At 42.4% G+C, this 22,038-nt stretch overlaps 2 protein-coding genes across 3 annotated transcripts in view; one reads left to right on the top strand and one right to left on the bottom strand.

The window, feature by feature from the left end:
- The window catches only part of TBRG1 (transforming growth factor beta regulator 1), a 39,786-nt gene extending 34,961 nt beyond the window's left edge, over window positions 1-4,825 (top strand). Inside the window, exon 11 of the mRNA XM_055273577.2 lies at window positions 3,906-4,825. Within this exon, the coding sequence (XP_055129552.2) occupies window positions 3,906-3,913 (8 nt within the window). The 3' untranslated portion in view covers window positions 3,914-4,825. The remainder of the gene's footprint in view (window positions 1-3,905) is intronic.
- Window positions 1-22,038, bottom strand: part of SIAE (sialic acid acetylesterase) — a 38,939-nt gene that overhangs the window by 16,452 nt on the left and 449 nt on the right. For both annotated transcript variants that reach the window (XM_055273576.2, XM_063635593.1), the window contains exons 2-4: window positions 17,868-18,029; window positions 8,254-8,429; window positions 2,271-2,409 (exon numbers count right to left, since the gene is read on the bottom strand). In XM_055273576.2, coding sequence (XP_055129551.1) covers window positions 2,271-2,409; window positions 8,254-8,429; window positions 17,868-18,029 — 477 coding nt within the window. The remainder of the gene's footprint in view (window positions 1-2,270; window positions 2,410-8,253; window positions 8,430-17,867; window positions 18,030-22,038) is intronic.

Below are 22,038 nucleotides of genomic sequence, written 5' to 3' on the forward strand. Positions count from 1 at the left end.
GAGGCAGGAGACCAGGCATGGTGGCTCATGCCTGTAATCCCAGCACTTTGGGAGTCTGAGGCAGGCAGACCATGGATCACTTGAGGCCAGGAGTTCCAGACCAGCCTGGCCAACATAGTGAAACCCCATCTCTACTAAAAATACAAATATTAGCTGGGCGTGGTGGGGCACACCTGTAATCCTGGCTACTCGGGAGGCTGAGGCAGAAGAATCACTTGAACCTGGGAGGTGAAGGTTGCAGTGAGCCAAGATCACATCACTGCACTCTAGCCTGGGTAACAGAGTAAGACTCCATCAAAAAAAAAAAAAAAAAAAAAAGGGAAGAGCAGAGCAGGCAGGAGAGATTCTCAATGTGGGAGAGATGGATCCTCTGTGCCCTTCCTAGATATCTGCATTGCCTCGCCTCTTTCAGGCTGCTACTGAAATGTCGCCTTTCCCCATCCCAGCATGAACACTTCCTATTGCCTCCCTTCCCTGATATATTTATTTGTTTTTGTCTCATTAGCACATGTCACCCACTAATCTATCCTGTGATATCCACATTATTCATTCAGTTTATGATTTCACAAAGTGAAAAGTTCAGATAGCAAGGCATAATACATTATCCAAATTTGATTGAGTTCTGAGTTTTGGATACCATGTAGTAAGAGTTCATAGAGCAAAGGATTCATCCAAAAATTTACCTGAATCCATTCAGTTCCTGAGCTCTTTTACAGGGAGAGTTCAGATAGTGTAAGATGGATAGCATCAGATACTTTGTGTATAATTTACTTATTTTATGATTCACTTTCAGTATTCCCTTACACTAGACTGTAAGCTCCATGAGGTCAGGTATTCTTGCCTGTTTTACTCACTACGTTATCCCCAGCACTTAGAACAGTGTTGAGCACATAGTAGGCACTCAAATATTTGTTAAGTTAATTACTACTTGTAAATGTAGGCGCATCTGAGCACCAAGGAAAGCATGCACAGGAGAAAAAGAAAAAGTCCAGGGGGAACACAGGGACCACCTCTGAGGAAAAGGAATGAAGAAGCAAAGAAAAAGGGATGGAGAAGACAGAGGAGGAGAACTAGGAAAAGAAAGCACCAGGCAAGCAAGGAGGGACATGCAGTTTCTAAAGGGGGTGGTCCACAGTGCCGAATGCAGCAAAGGTCTCTAGGTTTATCATTAGAAGAACGATAGTAACATCAAGGTGAACAAATTGTTGAGGTGGAAGCAGAAGCCAGGTGACAAAGGGCTGAAGAGTGAACACAGGGAAATGCAGTGAAAAGAATGAAAACAGAAGATGTTCTAGAAAGGTTTAACAAAGCAAAGGAGAAAGATGAAGCATCTGAGAAGGGTGTTTGCGAAGTTTACTGTTGTTTTGTTTTGTTTTGTGAGAATAAAAGAAAGGCTAAGCTCAGAGAGCAGGGACTGTGTCTCTGTTTGGTCACTGCTGTATCCCTGGGGCGTGGCACAGATCCTGACACAAAGCAGTCATGAAATGGAGAGTGGCCGGGTGCGGTGGCTCACGCCTGTAATCCCAGCACTTTGGGAGGCCGAGGTGGGCGGATCACGAGGTCAGGAGTTAGAGACCAGCCTGGCCAATATGGTGAAACCCCATCTCTACTAAAAATACAAAAATTAGTTGGGCGTGGTGGCCGGTGCCTGTAGTCCCAGCTACTCGGGAGGCTGAGGCAGGGGAATCACTTGAACCCAGGAGGCGGAGGTTGCAGGTGAGCCAAGATCGCACCACTGCATTCCAGCCTGGGCGACAGACTGAGACTCCATCTCAAAAAAAAAAAAAAGGAAAACGAAAAAAAAGAAATGGAGAGCTTATGCTCATGCTGAATGGACTGAGGGTGAGGGGAAAACCACAGTGCCTAAGGGATTAAAGGCGGCTCTGGAGAAAGGAGAACCCAAATCAGAGTTAGTCCTGAAAAGAGACCAGTTGTCTACAGACACAGAAACAAGGGAAGAAAGAGGAGAGGATTTGGAGTGAAGGCATCGGCGAGAGATGCTGGCGGAGCCCATGCCGAAGGGCCTTGATATTTTCACTGAAGATGTTGAAGGAAGAGTTGTTTCCCTACAGCAAGAGGGAAGATTTGTTGGTAGTCTTGGGAAGAAACCTGAAATAGTCACCATCAGGAAGGATGAAGAGTCAATAAGAAAGGAATAAAAGGCATGAGTAATAATAAATAGACATGTAAGAACCAAATTCAGTCTCACAGATTCCACTTAGGGCGCTAACCCATTACATAAGAGACAGCGCGTTCAAGCCGTCACATACCTGAGGTGGGCTTAGACCATTGCAAGTCAACCGCAACAAGGTCCTCCAGCTCCTGCTCTGCCTGAATAGGAGAGACGGAGAGGATGCGGACAGACTGATAGGCAGCAGTGTTAGACAACTCCCTTGTAGCATTAAATATCTGGAAAAGAATTTGAAACGTCATTTAACCTAGCGGGTGGTGAACTAGCCTGACGCCTCTTAGTAAACATCAATCCTCTGAGCTCCTAAGCTTTCAATATACTGAGATCAAATTAATAACCAAAACCAATGGGCTGGACTGAATCACCTCGATCCACTTTTACCAAAAGATACCAGGATAAATCATGTTCCCAAAGAGGGTAGAAATATAATGAAATCTGTGATCTTAAGAAGCAGGTCTATGTTAGACAAGAGGAGCCGTGAAGTAGCTGAGGCTAAAGAATATTGCCCAGCACTTACAACACTCTGATACCTTGAAACGGAAATACTTCTACTCTGAAAAAGTATCTCATAACACAAAACCAAACCAAATAACTTCTTTTTTTTTTTTTTTTTTTGAGACAGTCTTGCTCTGTCGCCCAGGCTGGAGTGCAGTGGCGCCATCTCGGCTCACTGCAAGCTCCGCCTCCTGGGTTCATGCCATTCTCCTGCCTCAGCCTCCCGAGTAGCTGGGACCACAGGCGCCCGCCACCACGCCTGGCTAATTTTTCATATTTTTAGTAGAGATGGGGTTTCACCGTGTTAGCCAGGATGGTCTCGATCTCCTGACCTCGTGATCCGCCCGCCTCGGCCTCCCAAAGTGCTGGGATTACAGGTGTGAGCCACTGCACCCAGCCAATTAACTTCTTTTTAAAATGGTGCTTAGGATATTATGTGGAACCAAAAAGGCCATGGGGAGGTAGATTTGTCTAATCCATACCACACAAGAGAAGCATGCTCAAAAGAAACACAGCTCAGAAATGACTGTTGAACTACTGAAACATAGTTGAAGTACTGAAACATACTAACATAAGTCTCAAAATGCATATACAGTTATCCTTTGTATCCACAGGGCATTGGTTCCAGGAACCACACCCCTCCACACCAAACCCCAGCACATCAAAATCTGAGGATGTTCAAGTCCCTTATATAAAATGGCGTATTTGTTTATAGCCTACAAACATCCTCCTGTATACTTTACATCATCTCTATATTACTTATACCTAATAATGCTATGTAAATAGTTGTTATATATGTTAAGCAACCCTAATCTGAAAATCCAAAATCCAAAATGCCCCCAAATCCAAAATTTTTGGTGTGCCAACATGATGTCAACAAGTGAAAAATTCCACACATAAATACTTCAGACAAATTTTGTTTCATCCACAAAATTATTTAAAAATATTGTACAAAATTACCTTCAGGCTATGCACATAAGGTATATAGGAAACATAAATGAATTTCAGGTTTAGACTCGGGTCCCGTCCCCAAGATATCTCATTATGTCTATGCAAATATTGCAAAATCCAAAAATAATCCGAAATCAGAAACACTTTCAATCTCAAGCAACTTCAGAAAAGGGATACTCAACCTGTATGTATTGTTTTTTCAATGTGTATTATTTATTGTTGTATTGCCATTTTTAATTTTTATTCTTCAAATATTTTCTATCCATAGCTGGTTGAATCTGCACATGTGGAACTGGTGGATACCGCAGGCTGACAGTATCCTCATCTTGGTCTTGGTAAATCACCAAAGAAAAGCAAGAGAGGCATGGAGACTGGAAAGGTGGTGTTCAGGGTAACAGCTCAGAACAGTCCCAAGGAATTAAAGAAAAGCGTCCATCCGAAGATAAATCATGTTTTCCCAAATCACTTTATTAAACCTCATCAATTGTCAGGAGTATGAGGGGAGTGGCTTAGGGTTTTCTGGAAAAGAATGTGTGTGCTACACTCAGTTCCTTCTTTGTTAGTCCAGTAAAGCATCATTCCTCTATGAACTTATGCACAAGTGCCATTTCCTCTCATCCTGACATTTTAGTTATTTTTTTATTTTAAAACAAATATATCAGAAATATTTTGTTTTGTTTTTTTATTTGTGTGTTTCTTCTTGAGTCCTTTCTATCCCCCTAGACTGGCCTAGCTTCTCCCAAAACAAAGGGCCAACAGGAGCATCAGGAAGCCCAGTTACCACTTGCCTCAGGGAGCAGGTGCTCCAGCTGAGTCGGGGCTGCCACAGCAGTGAGAGGCACAGGAGGCAGGGTACGTTCCATTGGCCGCTGGTCACAGAGTGTGCAGCTGGCTCGCTTTCCACCCCCACCCACCCACTGCAGAGAATACTGGCCCTCCAGCCACAGCGTAAGAGAAACTCTGAAGCAGCCAGGTGCTCCATGGTGCATTTCACTGAAAGATGCTGCCTCTTGAATCTCTCTGGACTTGCCACTGAGCCGGTTGTGCCCAATAAGATGGCCAGATGGAAATGAGATAGCTCTTTTGGTCACAGTGGGAGCCACAACCTGAAATGCTCCTTTGTTGGCAGCAGCTCTAGGCTGTCAGGGTTACTGGTCTTCCCATTCTCAGGACAGGTTACACATGGTCTCAAGAAAATTCCATAGGAAATCCAGACCTGTTTGTTCAGGATCATACCTGGCAGGTTAATGTAAAGTAAACATGAAAGAGTAAGAACAGGCTAATGCACTCACAGTGTATCTGGCAGGGAAATTATTTTTCAGCAGCAAGTACCTGTAAAAAGCCGCCTCCTTTGGAATTCAGTTCTGCACTAAGCACTCAGGATCCTATGTTGCTTCCATGGAAACAGTGGATGAAACTGCTTTCACTCTCTCCACCCACACTAGCTTCCGCACTGACTGGGAACTCAAGTGCCTCATCGCAGTGAGACGCCAGCTTGGGAGGCAGTATGAGAGAACATGCTACTTGTCTTTTAGACCCGTTGCTAACACTGTAGAGTACTGTGAGGCCAATAGAGTCAGAATGGTTGGCATTCTCCTATATTGATACCAGCACACGGAACTGGATCCAAAACATTGACTGGAAAACTTCCATTTTCAAATTCCCATTTGCGTGTAATTTCAAGCCAAAACTTGAAAGCCACAGAAAGTGTCAGCAAAAATGGGGGTGGGGACCATTCCTTCTGTACCTGACAACATAATGACAATTACTTCAGAAATTGGTATCCTTTCCCAATAACTAGGCCTTTTTGATGAAAGCCTTTCCTCAGGGATATGGGCAGCAAACTTAGGAATAAAGAGATTGCAGGAAGATTTTCATTTAAATGACACTTGGTTTCCCTGCTGATGAAAGGGGAAGCCTTACTCCATCTGCTGAGATCAGATTTCATCTCATCAAACACTGCAGTGTAATTATTTTTCTACCAAGTATTTAAATGAGGATGTAAATGAATACCAAGGTATTTGAAGTCATTAACGCCACAGAGGCTGGGAGAGAGCACCGCTGCCTCTCTAGGGACTGGACCATTCACCATCAAAGCAGCTGCTCACTGGTGTTCATTTTGTAACCTTTACACCACATTCTTGAATTAATGAAGACACGTCAAGAATCTATTTCCTCAGAGAATCTTGGCATGGGGTCTGCATGGCGGAGCAAAGCATGTGTGTGAGTGTGTGTCTGTGTGCACACACACACAGAAGGACAGAAACTTTATTTACTTAAAAGAATTTGGAAAGTCTGTAAGTTATTTTACCTTCTACTATGGTAGCAGTTCTAAAATTGAGAAGATAACTATTTAAAAAAAAATCAGCTTCATAAGTCCTGTGAATCTTTTGTTGGAATGTGGTACCAGCCCTTCTCTTCTGGATCTTAATTTCTCTATTTGTAAAGTAGGAATGTGGGGAGTTCTGAGATATTGAAAATTGGGTTTCCTGATGGATATTGGCCATCTTTTTCTGAGCATAACTAGAAATATCCAAGTCTTAAGACCTCCCCTGACTTAGGAGGCGACAGATGAACATTTAGACTCTTCTCCATTTATAAACATCTCACTCAGCGTTATAAATAACACTCAATTTTAAAATTCCACTTTACCCTAACAACAAGATGGGCACACAATCTGCCATTTCCTTGATTTGAATGTGAAGAGTGGTAGGTTATAGTGGAAATCTTACCTCCTCAGAAAAGTCACATGGAAGGAGGGAAGGAGAAAGACTCGTGTGTGTGCGTGTGTGTGTGTGTGTGTGTGATGTATGTGTGTGTGTTGGGGGTTTGTAGGAGGAAAGGAGCAAAAGGAATAAAAGGGAAGCCATGTAGAACATCCTTTTAATCAAAAAACAAGGTTCCATAAACTGTTAAGAGACGAGAAGCTTGGTTTTTGGTACTGTCAGCATCTAAAATGTTATCTTGGAAACTAAGTGCATGATTTAAACAAAAATAAAAAATAAATATTAACACTTGGATGTTTCAGACGGAATTTTTTTCTGTTCCCCTATATCTCAGAGCTTAGAGACCTAGCTTTATACAGAAGATGCTCAGGGGTAAATTCTAGGCAGAAAAAATATGTTTACTCTTAACAATCAAAATCTGATTTAGCTTGACAGAAAATGGGATGGAATCCCCTGGCATAGACTGCTGTTGAGAAAGCGACTATATAGATACAAACAGATCTGGTCCATGCCTTTCTGTGCAAACAGGGAACTGCAATTACAGCATTAAGAAAAATACTGTTTTCCTTAATGAGTTAACAGCAATTCTGCTTCTATACAAAACCATCCTTTCTATCAAGAAATAAAACTTTGATTTTGCTTCTACTCTCTTATGCTAAAAGAATCCAAAGTTCAGTTTAATAAACATTTTAATTAAAAAGCCCAGCATGGGTAACACAGCAAGACCCTATCTCTATAAAAAAATAAAAAATCAGATGGGTATGGTGGTTCACACCTGTAATCCCAGCTACCCAGGAGGCTGAGGCAGGAGGATCCTTTGAGCCCAGGAGTTCTAGGCTGCAGTGAGCTATGATCATGCCACTGCACTTCAGCCTGGGTGACAGAGTAGGACCTTATCTCTTTAAAAAAAAAAAGGGTTGGGTGGGGGGGCTTCCATATATATAAATAAAACAGAACGTAAGAGTAAATGTTGATAAGGAAGACTTCAATGCAAGAATTTAAATTCTAAATCAGAAAACTAATGATGAAATGAACTAGATATGTTCAGAGTAAGATCATTTTAGTAGCATTATTTAGTAGTAGACTACAAAAAGAAAAAAATAGAAAAAACTAAGAAACAGAAGCAAAACAATAAATCATAGAGTATACGAACATATTGTATTTCATAAATTTTTCAAAAAGAGATGAATTGAGGTAATGGTCTAGTTCTATACAGGTTTACATCTCAAATTTAATATTTCTCAAAGGAATGATTAAAAGGCAAGAAAACAGGCCAGGCTCAGTGGCTCACGCCCGTAATCCCAGCACTTTGGGAGGCCAAGGCGGGTGGATCACCTGAGGTCAAGAGTTCGAGACCAACCTGGCCAACATGGCGAAACCCCATCTGTACTAAAAATACAAAAATTAGCAGAGCATGGTGGTGGATGCCTGTAATCCCAGCTACTTGGGAGGCTGGGAGGCTGAGGCAGGAGAATCGCTTGAACCCGGGAGGTGGAGGTTGCAGTGAGCTGAGATCGCACCATTGCACCCCAGCCTGGGCAACAAGAGAGAAACTCCATCTCAAAAAAAAAAAAAAAGGCAAGAAAATAAAAATCAACTTGAGAAGAAACTCAGTTGTGGAGAAAGTGCTAGAGAAAACAATACTCCAAGTTCTTAACCTATATAGAATACATTAGCACCAATCAATAACTACCAATGTAATCAATAGCTTATCTCTTAAGATTGTTAAGTCAAATTAATGAATTCATTCAAAGCACTTAGAACATATCTTGGCTCATGGTACTCACTAAATAGAAACAGCCCTGCTTCTCCTTGTTGCCCCCTTATTCCTCCTTCTTTTCCTTCTTCATCACCAACACTGTGTATTATTGCTGAGACTCTGCGACTTACCTGTAACACAGTCATCTGCATGTTACTCTGCCCACTACAGAGCCAGACATCTCCAAACAGGACATCATGAACTCTCAGGGTGAAGTTTATTTTCTCCGAAGTCTGTTGTGCCATCACTTCGAAAGGTCCTCCAGGCTTCATAGGATCCAGTACCACCATCCAGGTATCAGAGTGAGCTGAAATAGTAACAGGACTCCAAGGAATTAATCAATCAATTAAAATGAAATCAAAGCCCAATTATACTCATTTGTGGCTATTCCCAGCCTCTGTAATAAACTGAATTCAAAGCTATGAAGATTGGCCAAATTTCAGATAAGAGGATAGAACTAACAGGAGCAGCAGCATTTTTATCTGTACCAATCCCTCCTTACTTTTAACAGAAGCATTTACAAAAAAAGTAAGTTACCCAGTTATAATCCTAAATGAGGATAGACAAAAATACACACAGATTAAAATTCAAGAGTTTAATAGAAAACATAAAAGAGGAATTCTTATTATACTATCCAGCCGTCAAAATTAACATAATTTCTTATAGTGCCCCAAACTAACTTGCAATTACTCAATCGAATGTGACCACAGGGTAGAGAAAATCAATGATAATCTGGAACTTCCCCTGGCTTGACAGTATCACCCTTGCCTTCACTCCCCATCTCCTCCTGTGTTGCTAACAAGGATTAACACTACCAGTGGCCTGGGTTTTCCTAACAGCAAACTGTTGAGTGGAGAAACTGACACATCAAAAAGTAGTGGGAGGCATATAAATTAATCTCTCTGTGAAAAAGATATTCCAATTTGCCCAGTTAATTATTTTCACAGAGTTATTTACAAAACTTAAGGCTTTGGGACTCAATTAGGGAGATGAGAAGCTGTCTGAGACCCTATTTCAGAAATTCATAGCATATTCCCTAGAACCACCCCATCACCCTCCTACCTCTCATCACTCACCAGACCACCCCTGCCAACAACATACTTAGAAGCTTCAGAAAAATATCTTCAAAATGGCAAAAATTATGCCAAGGAGAACCAAGCAACATGAACAAAGTTGATAAAACAAGCATGAGAAAATAGAAAAAAAAATGAGAAATTAACATTTTAAAATAAATAATCTTGGCATTATGCCAAAGAATATGAACTGATTTATAATTCATACCCATCAGATCAATGTAAATTCAAAGGGAAAGAATGATAAGAACTGGAAATGGAGCACCCTAAAATGATTACATCCAATCTATGGGAAATGATAATTCTAAAAATACTATCCAAGGGCCTACTAAGTGCTAGACACTGCAAAGTTCTTCTAATCAGCAAGAGCTAAGCAGAAGCATGAGATGTCCTAATGTACAACAGGTGACTAATAAAACCTCAATTCCTAAAGGATTTCTCAGAGTCCTGGGGAAAATGTCCCAAAGCCCCAAGACATCAGCGGAAGGGTGCATGCTTGCTCCTCTTAAAAGCATAAGCAAGTGAGCTTGCTACTCGCATCCCTAAGAGGTTAATTAAATCTAAAACCAAATGTTCGGTATTGTTTTTATACCATCAGTAGCCACACGTCAACGTATTAAATGTATAATTCACCTAAACCAGAAAAATCACTGTTTTGGAAACAGTGGGCAGCTAGGACAGATTGTGTCGCACAGGTGTGATGTGTTCCATATGGCTCACACTTCTGAGCAGGCAGACACTCCAATCTGTCCCAACTCCAGGCTTGCCAAGGTCTTTCCAGGCTTCCTGCACTGACACATCTTACTGGAGCTCTGTCCTTCTGCCACCAACATTATTCACTTATGGTGGTGAGGTCAACCCCCAGAAAACCAAGGACTATTTCTTAGCCTTCTATTGCTATACAATTTATTCCTATTCACTGCTATTAACTGGGTATTTACACTTAGCCTCAATCCAGGCAACATGGCTGGTGAAGAAAACTACCTTCACCAGAGGTTCTAAAAAACTCTGCTAACCAGTAATAAAAAGACAATGCCAAACTATTTAGGCCAAACATGGCAATACCATCCTACTACAGCCAGAGGATGCACTCCCTCTACGGCCTAAGGAATCGAGAGAACTAGGCATCAAGACCCAGGCCTTATTCCCAAGAACTGCCTCCCAGAGAAACCTCCTTCCAACTTCCTCAAAGACCTCAGAAAACTTCCTTCTGTGCTAGTCCTCGAGATGTTAGTTTCTAGCTTCTTTTCTTTTCCTACTTGATAAAATAAAAGTAAACTCTGGCAAGGCACAGTGGCTCATGCCTGTAATCCCAGCACTTTGGGAGGCCGAGGCAGGTGGATCACCTGAGGTCAGGAGTTTGAGACCAGCCTGGCCAACATGGTGAAACCCCGTCTCTACTAAAAATACAAAAATCCGCAGGGTGTGATGGCATGTGCCTATAATCCCAGCTACTCGGGAGGCTGAGGCAGGAGAATCGCTTGAACCCAGGAGGCGGAGGTTGCAATAAGCTGAGATTGCACCATTGCATTCCAGCCTGGGCAACAAGAGCAAAACTCCATCTCAAAAAAAAAAAAAAAAAAAAGTCAAGTAAACTCTGACAATAACAAGTGTTAAGAACAGTTAACTTCCAGGCAAGGCAGGGAAAACTTGATGCACTCCAGAGAGGTTACTAATGGTTAAACCAACTCAGAGACAGTTCATTTAAAACAATAAGGATTGGCTGGGCACAGTGGCTCCCGCCTGTAATCCTAGCACTTTGGGAGGCCGAGGCGGGCGGATCACGAGGTCAAGAGATCGAGACCATCCTGGCTGACAAGGTGAAACCCCGTCTCTATTAAAAATACAAAAATTAGCTGGGCATGGTGGTAGGCGCCTGTAGTCCCAGCTACTTGGGAGGCTGAGGCAGGAGAATGGCGTGAACCCAGGAGGCGGAGCTTGCAGTGAGCCGAGATCACACCACTGCACTCCAGCCTGGGCGACAGAGCGAGACTCCGTGTCAAAAACAAACAAACAAAACAAAACAAAAAAATACAATAAGGATTTACTCCTACATAAGCATATACAAAGGACAGCAGCACCTGTGAAGACTGTTTCTTAGACCAAAAGCAAGGGTGGGATTAAAAAGGCAAAAGCCACGATATTTCATAAGAACTGGCTAGTTTTGGGCTTATCCGTTCAGGACTGGTTGGTTGAAATGGAGCTCACCACAGGCCAGTGAAGTCCAGTTAAGAGTTTTTAGAAACAGTGTTGACCCATGAAGTCCATAAGCTTGAGTCCAAATAATAAACGTGAGCCACTAACCACAAAGAGTTTACCATCCAGCTGCCTTTCTGCTGATCTAGATCAGCTTTCTGAACAAGTTGCTCTGCATCCCTCTTCTGGGCCCTAATCACTTGCTATTAGCTATTCCAGGCCAGGCCCAGGTTTCTGTAAATTCTCATTTTCAGTGCATTCAAATCTCTGCTTCCTCGCATTTTTTCTTGTACCACCTAGGAAGATTAATTTCCCTCCTTCATTATACAGCTACTGAGAGTGCTTAGTGTGCCAGGCACTCCATCAGTTAAATGGCAGGAAGTAAACCCCATCCCTGGGTTACACTGACAAGAGAGCCATGCAAATTGACTAGGGCTTTATGTTCTCATGTCTAGGGTTAGCATTTCTGGTAGCCTTTTTTTTTTTTTTTTTTTTTTTGGTGACAGAGTCTCACTCTGTCGCCAGGCTAGAGTGCAGTGGCGCGATCTCGGCTCACTGCAACCTCTGCCTCCCGGGTTCAGGCAATTCTCCTGCCTCGGTCTCCCAAGTAGCTGGGACTACAGGCACGCACCACCACGCTCAGCTGATTTTGTGTGTGTGTCTGTGTTTTAGTAGAGACAGGGTTTCACCATGTTGGCCAGGATGGTCTCAATCTCCTGACCTCGTGATCCACCCGCCTCAGCCTCCCGAAGTGCTGGGATTATAGGTGTGAGCTACCGCACCCAGCCTCTAGTGGCCTATTTCTTATTGTTGCTCTTCTTCTCACATTCCAGCCAAGGACAGTGAAAAACTCTCTGTCTCCACCTTCTCTCCACCTCCCAATTAACTCCCACCTCACAATGGGAAGAACAAGCAAACAATCAAGGAAAAAATGAAAATAATTTGTCTAGAGACATAGTCATAAAGTGCTTTCTTGTTTTTTCTTTTTGCCATTCATATCAGATGTTATTTTGTTCTATTATTGTGCCAAAATCTGATGCCAAGAAGAGAAAAAGGAAAATTATCCATGACCATTCCCTTCCCGAGAAGAACAACCTAGAAATGAAAAAAGCGCCCCTGTTCACTTCCCCCCCACCCCCACCCAACAGAACCCTAGTTCCTCACTAGCTGCAAAGTGGCTCAGTGGCTTGTGGTACTGGCTTGGAAGTCAAGAAGGCCTTACTGCCTACACTGCCCCTCACAAAACTACATTTATTCTGTTGTAACCTGAAGTTCATCTCTACCATCAAATATGAATGCAAAGGAAAAAAAGCTTAAGTGCTTTTGTATCAATAAAACTGCCCATGCAAGTTACTTACACTATAGCCTGTGGTGACAGACACATCCTAAGGTGACACCCCAAAGTCACATGCTTGTGTGGCTGGCAGAATCTGTGACCGGCTTCCAACCAACAGAAAATGGCAAAGGGAATGAGATGTCACTCTTGTGATTAGATAATGTTATATTGAAAAGGTGAAGGGATTTGGCAGATGTGATTAAAGTCCCTAATCATTTGACTTTAAGTTAATAAAAACTGAGATTTTACTGGGTTGGCATACATAATAAGGTGAGCTCTTTCAAAGAAGATATAGAGGTCAGAGACCTGAAACAGCAGAGGTGGTGCCATGAGCTCAGCACCTAAATGAATTCTACTAGCAACGCAAGGGAGCTTGGAAACAGGTAACTCCCTACTTGCACCTCCAAGTGGGAACGCAGCCTGGCCTCCACCTTGATTTCAGCCTTGTGAGACCCTGAGTAGAGAATCCAGCTAAACCATAACCCATAGAAATTGTGAGATAGTAAAAGCGTATTGTTTTAAGCACCTAAGTTTGTGACAATTTATTATGTAGCATAGAAAACTAGTATGCAAATTAGCCAGGCATGGTGGCGGGTGCCTATAACCTCAGCTACTCAGGAGGCTGCGGCAGGAGGATCACTTGAACCTGGCAGGCAGAGGTTGCAGTGAACCGAGATCACACCTCTGCACTCCAGCCTGGGTGACAGAGCAAGACTCCATCTCAAAGAAAGAAAAAAAAAAAAGACATTTGGGTTGGTTCCAACTCTTTGCTATTGTGAATAGTGCCGCAATAAACATACGTGTGCATGTGTCTTTATAGCAGCATGATTTATAGTCCTTTGGGTATATACCCAGTATTGGGATGGCTGGGTCAAATGGTATTTCTAGTTCTAGATCCCTGAGGAATCGCCACACTGACTTCCACAATGGTTGAACTAGTTTACAGTCCCACCAACAGTGTAAAAGTGTTCCTATTTCTCCACATCCTCTCCAGCACCTGTTGTTTCCTGATTTTTTAATGATGGCCATTCTAACTGGTGTGAGATGGTATCTCACTGTGGTTTTGATTTGCATTTCTCTGATGGCCAGTGATGAGGAGCATTTCTTCATGTGTTTTTTGGCTGCATAAATGTCTTCTTTTGAGAAGTGTCTGTTCATGTCCTCTGCCCACTTTTTGATGGGGTAAATGTCCAACAACGATAGACTGGATTAAGAAAATGTGGCACATATACACCATGGAATACTATGCAGCCATAAAAAATGATGAGTTCGTGTCCTTTGTAGGGACATGGATGAAACTGGAAAACATCATTCTCAGTAAACTATCGCAAGGACAAAAAACCAAACACCGCATGTTCTCACTCATAGGTGGGAATTGAACAATGAGAACTCATGGACACAGGAAGGGGAACATCACGCTCCGGGGACTGTTGTGGGGTGGGGGGAGGGGGGAGGGACAGCATTAGGAGATACACCTAATGCTAAATGACGAGTTAATGGGTGCAGGAAATCAACATGGCACATGGATACATATGTAACAAACCTGCACATTGTGCACTTGTACCCTAAAACCCTAAAGTATAATAAAAAAAAAAAAAAAAAAAAGAAAAGAAAAAAAGAAAATAAGTATGCATGCCAACCAGGGGCAGGGAGGGTTTTAGGCTTCTGTATTATTTTAAGGTAGAGAAGATATATCTATTTACCTCAATCATGATGACAAAAATATAGACAGACACACCCTCATTTCATCACCTACGTACACACACCCCTACCATGTATGTCAAAGTGAGAGGATATGCCTGGTTTTCCCTGCTCGTATTCCTTGTGTCTGAAAGAATCCTTTTACATCATTTGACAACATCATTTGAACCAACCCAGTACCTGACCATGGTCCCAATCATCCCTCAGGTGTTAATTTTCCCAATGTCTAAGTGTCAGTCTGCTGGACAAAAACCTTTATGCTGTTATATCTTACTTTGTTCTGGGTACCTAGGGGACTATGGGTAATAAGTTAAACATTACCAGAGGCAGACAAAGCAGCAAATTGAGGTAATGTGGCTGAAAATCTCACAGTCCTCACTAAAATCTAAACCAGAAATCCACCCTCCAATATTCTCTGTGATATCTCTTTTGAGAGACATTTTCTGCCTATGAAATTTCTTCCATGTCTACCTCCTTTACTCCAATCAACACTTCATCTATTTTGCTTCACGGGCAGAACAAAGCAAGATACCCATTGAAGCAGGTTTGCAGATCTCTCTAAACTCAAATACCTTCCCCTTTTCTACCAAGTAAATGTGGAAAGTCTAATAAATAGGTCCCCACCACCACCAATAACATCAACCCTTTTTCCTGTGAAATTATCATCAGTATCCATGAATCACTCAATTCTCTTAAGTTGCTGCTGGTTATTTTAACTACAAATGAATGATACATCCCTTTGCAGTGAGGCAGCTGGAGCATTACTTGAGCCTAAACTACTAAATGTGAAAGGATGGAATTGGGCAGTGAGTTCTTGAAAGATGGGCACTCTTTGTATTCTTCTCTATACTTTCCTAGGGTTTCTGGCTCAGTGTTTTAGACATAGTAAGCCCTCACTCGGTGTTTATCAAATTAAACTAAAGATAAATGAGCAGCTTCACAATCACCGTAAAGGAAAAGGGAGGCTCCTCTCCTAATTATTACCTTTCATTCCACCTAGCCTCCTGCCTCATCTCTGCCCACCTCAAATATTAGTTCTGAAACAGACATGAAGGGAGAAAAACTCTAAAAATAATGCACAAGGATTTTTTAAACTGAAATGCTAATGTAATATTGTATGCTTTCTGTGTGTATCTCTACAGCACTACGTTGTCTCTGTCACCTAAATGTTATTGGTAACTTAATTGTTAGCACCATGTAAATCCCACTTCTTATTTTTAAACCACAGCTGTTCTTTGGATTTCTAAGTCAGCATCATTTACTAAGAGTGCCATTATTTGTACACAATGTTCCTCATTTCTAAGGTGACCCAGCACAAACAGAAAGCACTGAGAGCCCCTTGAATCCTTCACTTTCAGGACATCCTGCAAGTCACCGACGGCATTTAGATCCAAGAGAGAAGCACGTCTCAACCAGCTGAAGCTTCCCTTTCGGTCTTTTAGTTTACCCAACAACATTCTTACCTTAAAAAGTCTTAAAACCCAAGAATTAGAAGCACTTACCTTATGTCAATGCCTGGCATATAGTATTTTTAAATGTTTGCGGAATGGAAATGAATTTTGAAGAGACTGCATCGGGGTCTGGATCACTCTGGATTGGATCATCAGTTTTGTATATTGATAAAACTAACCAGACAATCCTTACTTTCGGGGGCCAGTACAATTCCCACAAGCATCCCTGTCACATATATATGCTAGCCATTGCTCAAACCACCAATTTGCACCTGAACTCCACCTCCACCTCTGAGCAGCCTCCTCATCTGTCTCATTCTTACCTCCACATCCCACAGCTATAGAGCTATCTGTAACATCCAGCCCTGAGCATGCCTTCCTTCATCCCATAACTTCTAGCTTTGCCTCCTCCACACCGGCTTCTACATCTTTATCTCTTCTAGACAGAGACTCACTCCTTTGTAATATCTCCCTGCTCATGAAAACTGCTAATTCTCACCTTCCTGAACATCCTCACAGCCACTCTATGAGGTCAAACCCTCATTATCTCTTGCCTGGATATCATAGCAGCCTGCCCACAGGGCCCACCACCTCTATCTTACTGATCTCCAATCCATCTACCACAGCGCTGCCAGAGTGAGCTTTCTAAAATATCTATCATATTATTTTGCTGTTTAAAAATCTGTCCATTTAGAATAAAACATACACTCCTTAGCAATGATAAACAAGCCTCCCTGTCTTTCCAACCTATCTCCTGTCATCTGCCCAGTCACACACCCCTAGTGTTCCAGACCAACCAACCTGCCTGGCATCTCTCCCATGGCCCAGGTACACTCAGGCCTCTATGCCTTTGCCAGGCTATTCTCACTACCCAGTGTGCCCTGCTCACCTCTCAAGATGAGCCTCAGACTATGTAATTATCCCTACTCTCTACAAAGCACTCCCATCGCGCCTTGTTCTTCCTCACTGTGGCACTTGTCACACTTAACGGTAACTGCTTACTGTCTTCCTGTCTAATCTGCATGCCTCATTAAGGGAGAGGACATACCTGTTTTACTCATCACTGTATCACCAGTACCTAGCACAGTATCGGGCACATAGTAGGCTCTCAATAGATATTTGAATGACTGACTAAATAATAATAGTAATAGTTACAATCATGACTGCTAAAACTTACTCTGCACTTGTGTGCCAGGCACTGTTACAAGTCTTTACAAGTGTTAATTCGTTTAATTCTCACAGTAATCCTGTAGGTATCATGACGATCTCCATTTTACATATAAACTGTGACATGAAGATGTTATATTACATGTCCAAGATTATTCAGCTGTATAAGTGACGGAATCAGGACCTGAAAGCAGTGACTTCCAGAGCCTTAGACTATCAATATGATGTCTTACATTCTTACATATGGCACTCTCAGTAAATGATGCTGACTTAGAAATCCAAAGAACTGCTGTGGTTTAAAAATAAGAAATGAGATTCACATGGTGCTAGTCTTGGGTTTTAAGACTTTTTAAAGTAAGAATGTAAGAAGGTAAGAAGGTTGTTCGGCAAGGCCTACCAGAGTTCTTACCCTCTCCTCCATACTGCCTCTCCTCTATATATGATTCAGCTCAAATATCATCTTCTGTGGAAACCTTCCCTTACCACCCAGTCTGAGTTCAAGGTTTCTCCTCTGTACCCCAAGACACCCCACATGTACCTTCATCGTAGCATTCATCACGCTGTCCTATATAACTTGGTATCTATTCCCATTATTCCATAAGTTCCTTGAGAACAGGAACTTTGACTCAGCCTTATTTTTCTTTGTACCCTCAGTGCCTAAGCACATGGCAAATATTCAAATAATTATTATGGATGAATGGACAGACGGATGTGCAGATGGATGGATGGATAACGTGAGCTATGGCATTAGGATTCATTTTCAGATAATCCAGCAGGTGGCAGAAGAGGGCAATAGCTGAACAGAAGATGGGCTGCCTTACCTTTCACACTGGTCACTTTCTTCATGATGGTTTCCTGACCTTGGCGCAGGGTCACGGTCACTGTGGCTCCAGGTGTACCGAAGCCCCATATCACTGCCCCAGCAGGCTCCTTCTGCAGCACCATATCATTATTGATGTATGAAGCAAAGCGAAAACCAATACCTAAAAAATTTAGCAAACACTGATGGGAGCATCATTGGAGAGACACAGCACCAACTGGATCAAGTGAAACAGCAAAGAACATACAGTCCTTATGCAAGAGAATTTTAACATACTAAGTCCCTTTAATCATCTAAAACTTGATCTTCTTCCTTCTAATTAGGCAAGCAACATAACAAGAACAGTTTCCAACAGTATGCATCATAGTACACGATGACCACTAAGGAAAATTCCCAGAGCCCAAGGCAACCAATGGACCATAGTCTTCCCTCCCCTTCAGAGCTCTTGATCTTTCTTTGCTCTCAGGCTTGGCCCTAACGCTGGGCTCTCTCCCGCTAAATCACTAAAATGCTCCTTTCATGCACCCTATAGATGGTGTTTATGAGAAAAATAAACCACTTCCTTTCCCTGCTTTCCATTACCATGCCCACTCCTAATGACTGGGAATAAAGCAGCATGCCTCTCTCCAAACAGCCTTCCCTAATCTTTTTCCCCTTCTCTATCTCCCCTTTTCCATGCCACCAATGCCAATTTCCTTCAAATAATGCCCCTTTCATGGTTTTTTAACAACCCAGTGTACTGCATCAAAAATTCTAAATAAGCCCTTATAAATATTCATGACAAGTCAGCTTCCTTCTCAGGTAAATTCAAATAAATCAAGACACATAAATAAGGTCAGTGAGAGACAGAAGGTCAACATGTCTGAACAAAGGTCTTCTGTCACAATTTTACCCATTCCACAAGCTAAATTATACTAAAAGGACAACAGAAAGCACACTAGAAACTGCATTCTATTCTGGAGAGTCACTAACAAGACTGAATAAGAACTCGCTTTAACGAGATCATTCCTATTTTTAACATCCAGCCTATATAGAAGTATTTTATTAATAACAAACATCCATCCAAATTATCTCAGCGTGTTCCCATCAAAACTTAACAAGGAAAAAAATAAAACAAATTATATCCCAATTTGTCTGAATAAAACAGACCCCAAACTACCTAAAATAATTAACAAAATTAAGATCTTTTTAAGCATTTTAAACAAAAATGATAGGCAGAAAAGAGAATCAAAATTAACAAGGCTGGCATTTTCCTCCCTGGAAGCTACAAATGATGAGGGCCCCTTAGGCTATACTTAACAGGGCAGCATAGCTAATGGAATCGCCTACACAGCTCCGTGGCCTATTTATCCTGCTCTTGGAATAACAGCCCAGTCCCTAAAAATCCTCAGCGCTCCCTTATGAGCTAGTGTGATCATGAAACCTACATGACAATGAAAGATCACCCAGAAGGCCTACTGGGCTGGAGATGCACAGTTACCATGAGCAAAATGCTCTAAGAAAAGAATACAACGCCCCAGAATTGCATAAGCAGGTTGGCAGCCTGCTGGGGGGAAGGGGGAGGCACATGTGTGGGAGGGCCTTGTCTTGGGTAGGTGCTTCATATGGAATCAAAAAAAGGAAAACCACAGACATAAATAAGAGCTAAGTAGAGAGAGGGTGGGGGTAGGGGAATGGCTGCAGCTTGCACATTTGTGTGCAGTCGGTAGCCCATAGGCTAGGGGAAATACCTTCCCAAGTCTGTCTGTTTTCACCAACATAAACTCAGTGAACATCTTTGTGGATGACTCTGTGCTGGGCTGAAGAGTTTTAGAGGTGGAAAGGATCTTCATAATCATGGTATAAACACGTTACTTAACTGATAAAGAAGTGTAATCATATTACTGATCAAGAAACTGAGACCAAAGCAGATTAAACAATTTTTTAAAATAGCTTGCATGTTCATTAGTTAATTCAACAAATATTTATTGATGCCTACTACTTTAAGCATTGGGGATATAACAATGAAAACATAATAATAATAATAGCAGGCAAAAATCCTTGCCCGCAGGGAGCTTCCATTCTACTAGAGACTTTACCCGTGGCAGGCACAGTGCTAAACACACCACAAACATTAATGTCCTTTGGTCTCAAATCACATAGTTTATGACAAAGTTAGAAAACAAGTCACTTGATTCCAAACTTGAAATTCCCACTTTGCCGAAGTTAGATACTTGTGGCAAATCAAAGAAAAAATCATATTCCTCGTCTGTAAAGTTTAAATTCTAAGCTCATTAGAGTAGACGGTGGAACATCAAGGAATTGTGCAATGGACAAAAAAAAAGAGAGAGAGAATGAGAAAGACAGCAAGGCTGGTCATTCCTTGTGTCAAACACAAGACACATACATTTAACATTTGATTTTTTGTTTGTTTTTTTGAGACAGAGTCTTGCTCTGTCACCCAGGCTGGAGTGCAGTGCTGCCATCTCAGCTCACTGCAACCTCCGCCTCTGGGGTTCAAGCGATTCTCCTGCCTCAGCCTCCCGAGTAGCTTAGATTACAGGCATGTGCCACTACACCTGGCTAATTTTTTTTTTTTGGTATCTTTAGTAGAGACGGGGTTTCACTACGTTGGCCAGGCTGGTCTCGAACTCCTGACCTCATGATCCGCCCACCTTGGCCTCCCAAAGTGCTGGGACTACAAGCATGAGCCACCGCGCCCGGCCAATTTTTTTGTATTTTTAGTAGAGACGGGGTTTCGCCATGTTGGCCAGGCTGGTCTTGAACTCCTGACTCTTAAGTGATCCACCCACCTCAGCCTCCCAAAGTGCTGGGATTAAAGGCGTGAGCCAACATTTGGATTTTTTAGGTCTTTGGTTTTTTCCTTCATTTGGGGCTGGAGTAGAAAAACAGGAATTAGTGTTATGGGGAAGAAAGGACAGTGGTTGCCTCTGGTGAGGAGCTCCGGATGCATTGGCAAGGAGCACAATGGCAGGCTCAATAGACTGGCAATGTTCTAGTTCTTAAGTTGGGTGCTGCTCTCATGGGTGTTCATTTTATTGTGTCATTGTTACATATAATTTTGTACATCTCAAGTATTACATGGTAAACATGGGCACAGGGAGAATGACTTAAAGGAAAAACGTCAGGATATGCAACCAAGTAGAGTACTAATGAATGAAAAATGTGAACAATGTTAATGAAGGTGATGTAACAATATGACCCAAAGGAGGAGATAAAATACTGACACTAAAATAAACAGCCTTTAACTGAAAACCTAATAAAACATCTTCTTCCCACCTCATAAGATGGATCTCAAAGGTCACTGAGTGGAGATAAGAGTCAGGAAATGGCATACAGAGTGCTAGCATTTTGCACTTTTGTTAGACTCGGAACAATCATTTGTGGGCTGCAGTTTCTCTGAATCTAGGTACTTTTCCGGCTCTCAGGTAGAGCAGCAGTCATTTTTCTGCACGCTGTTCTCTGACCTCAACTTTCATTTCTTAACAGGGATCTCTGGGGTCCACTCTGAGTGTTTTGAAAAAGGAAGAAATCCAACATTATCACTTTAGTTTGCATTATCAGACAGATTGCACCTTCTGCTTTCTCCATACTGTGACCCAGTGTCCAGCCTAGGGTATTCGAATGGCAAGATCTAACCTGCACAACAGCCAAAGCGAGCCACCAGCCTCCCCTATGCCACTCACATTTTCCCACCACCAATATCTATAAGCTGCACCAGAAATCAAAACTGAGCCTTAAATAGTCTGAGCTAGTGAGGGGGTTGTATTTCTTAGCCCTAATAACCACTTAAACGAGTAAAATTTAATTCCCCTAAGGAACCGCACCTGAAGCAAACCCTCCCCAAGGGCACCACTGAGGGGGTAGCGCTGAAATGTGTTGGAAGACTCAATCACCTGTTTCCAAATATCACCTAACTAGCTTCGCCTCCTTCCCTCCGAGCTCCCCAGTAGTTACTCCAGGACCCCGAAGGCCTCCTTCTGGACACATTTGGGCCTCCCCACTCAGACAAACCGCACTTTCTCCCTGCTCACAGGCTGCATGTTAGGGATGGTGAGTGGCGGGTGGAGAAAGTGGAGAGGCCAGGGTTCAACCCAGCAGACCCCTGCAGACCGGGCCTCGGTCGGAGACGCGAGCCCCTAGCCTAGCTAGCTTCCTTCGTCGACCTTGAG

Source organism: Symphalangus syndactylus, chromosome 3, assembly GCF_028878055.3.
Source record: "Symphalangus syndactylus isolate Jambi chromosome 3, NHGRI_mSymSyn1-v2.1_pri, whole genome shotgun sequence".
Taxonomy (NCBI): domain Eukaryota; kingdom Metazoa; phylum Chordata; class Mammalia; order Primates; family Hylobatidae; genus Symphalangus; species Symphalangus syndactylus.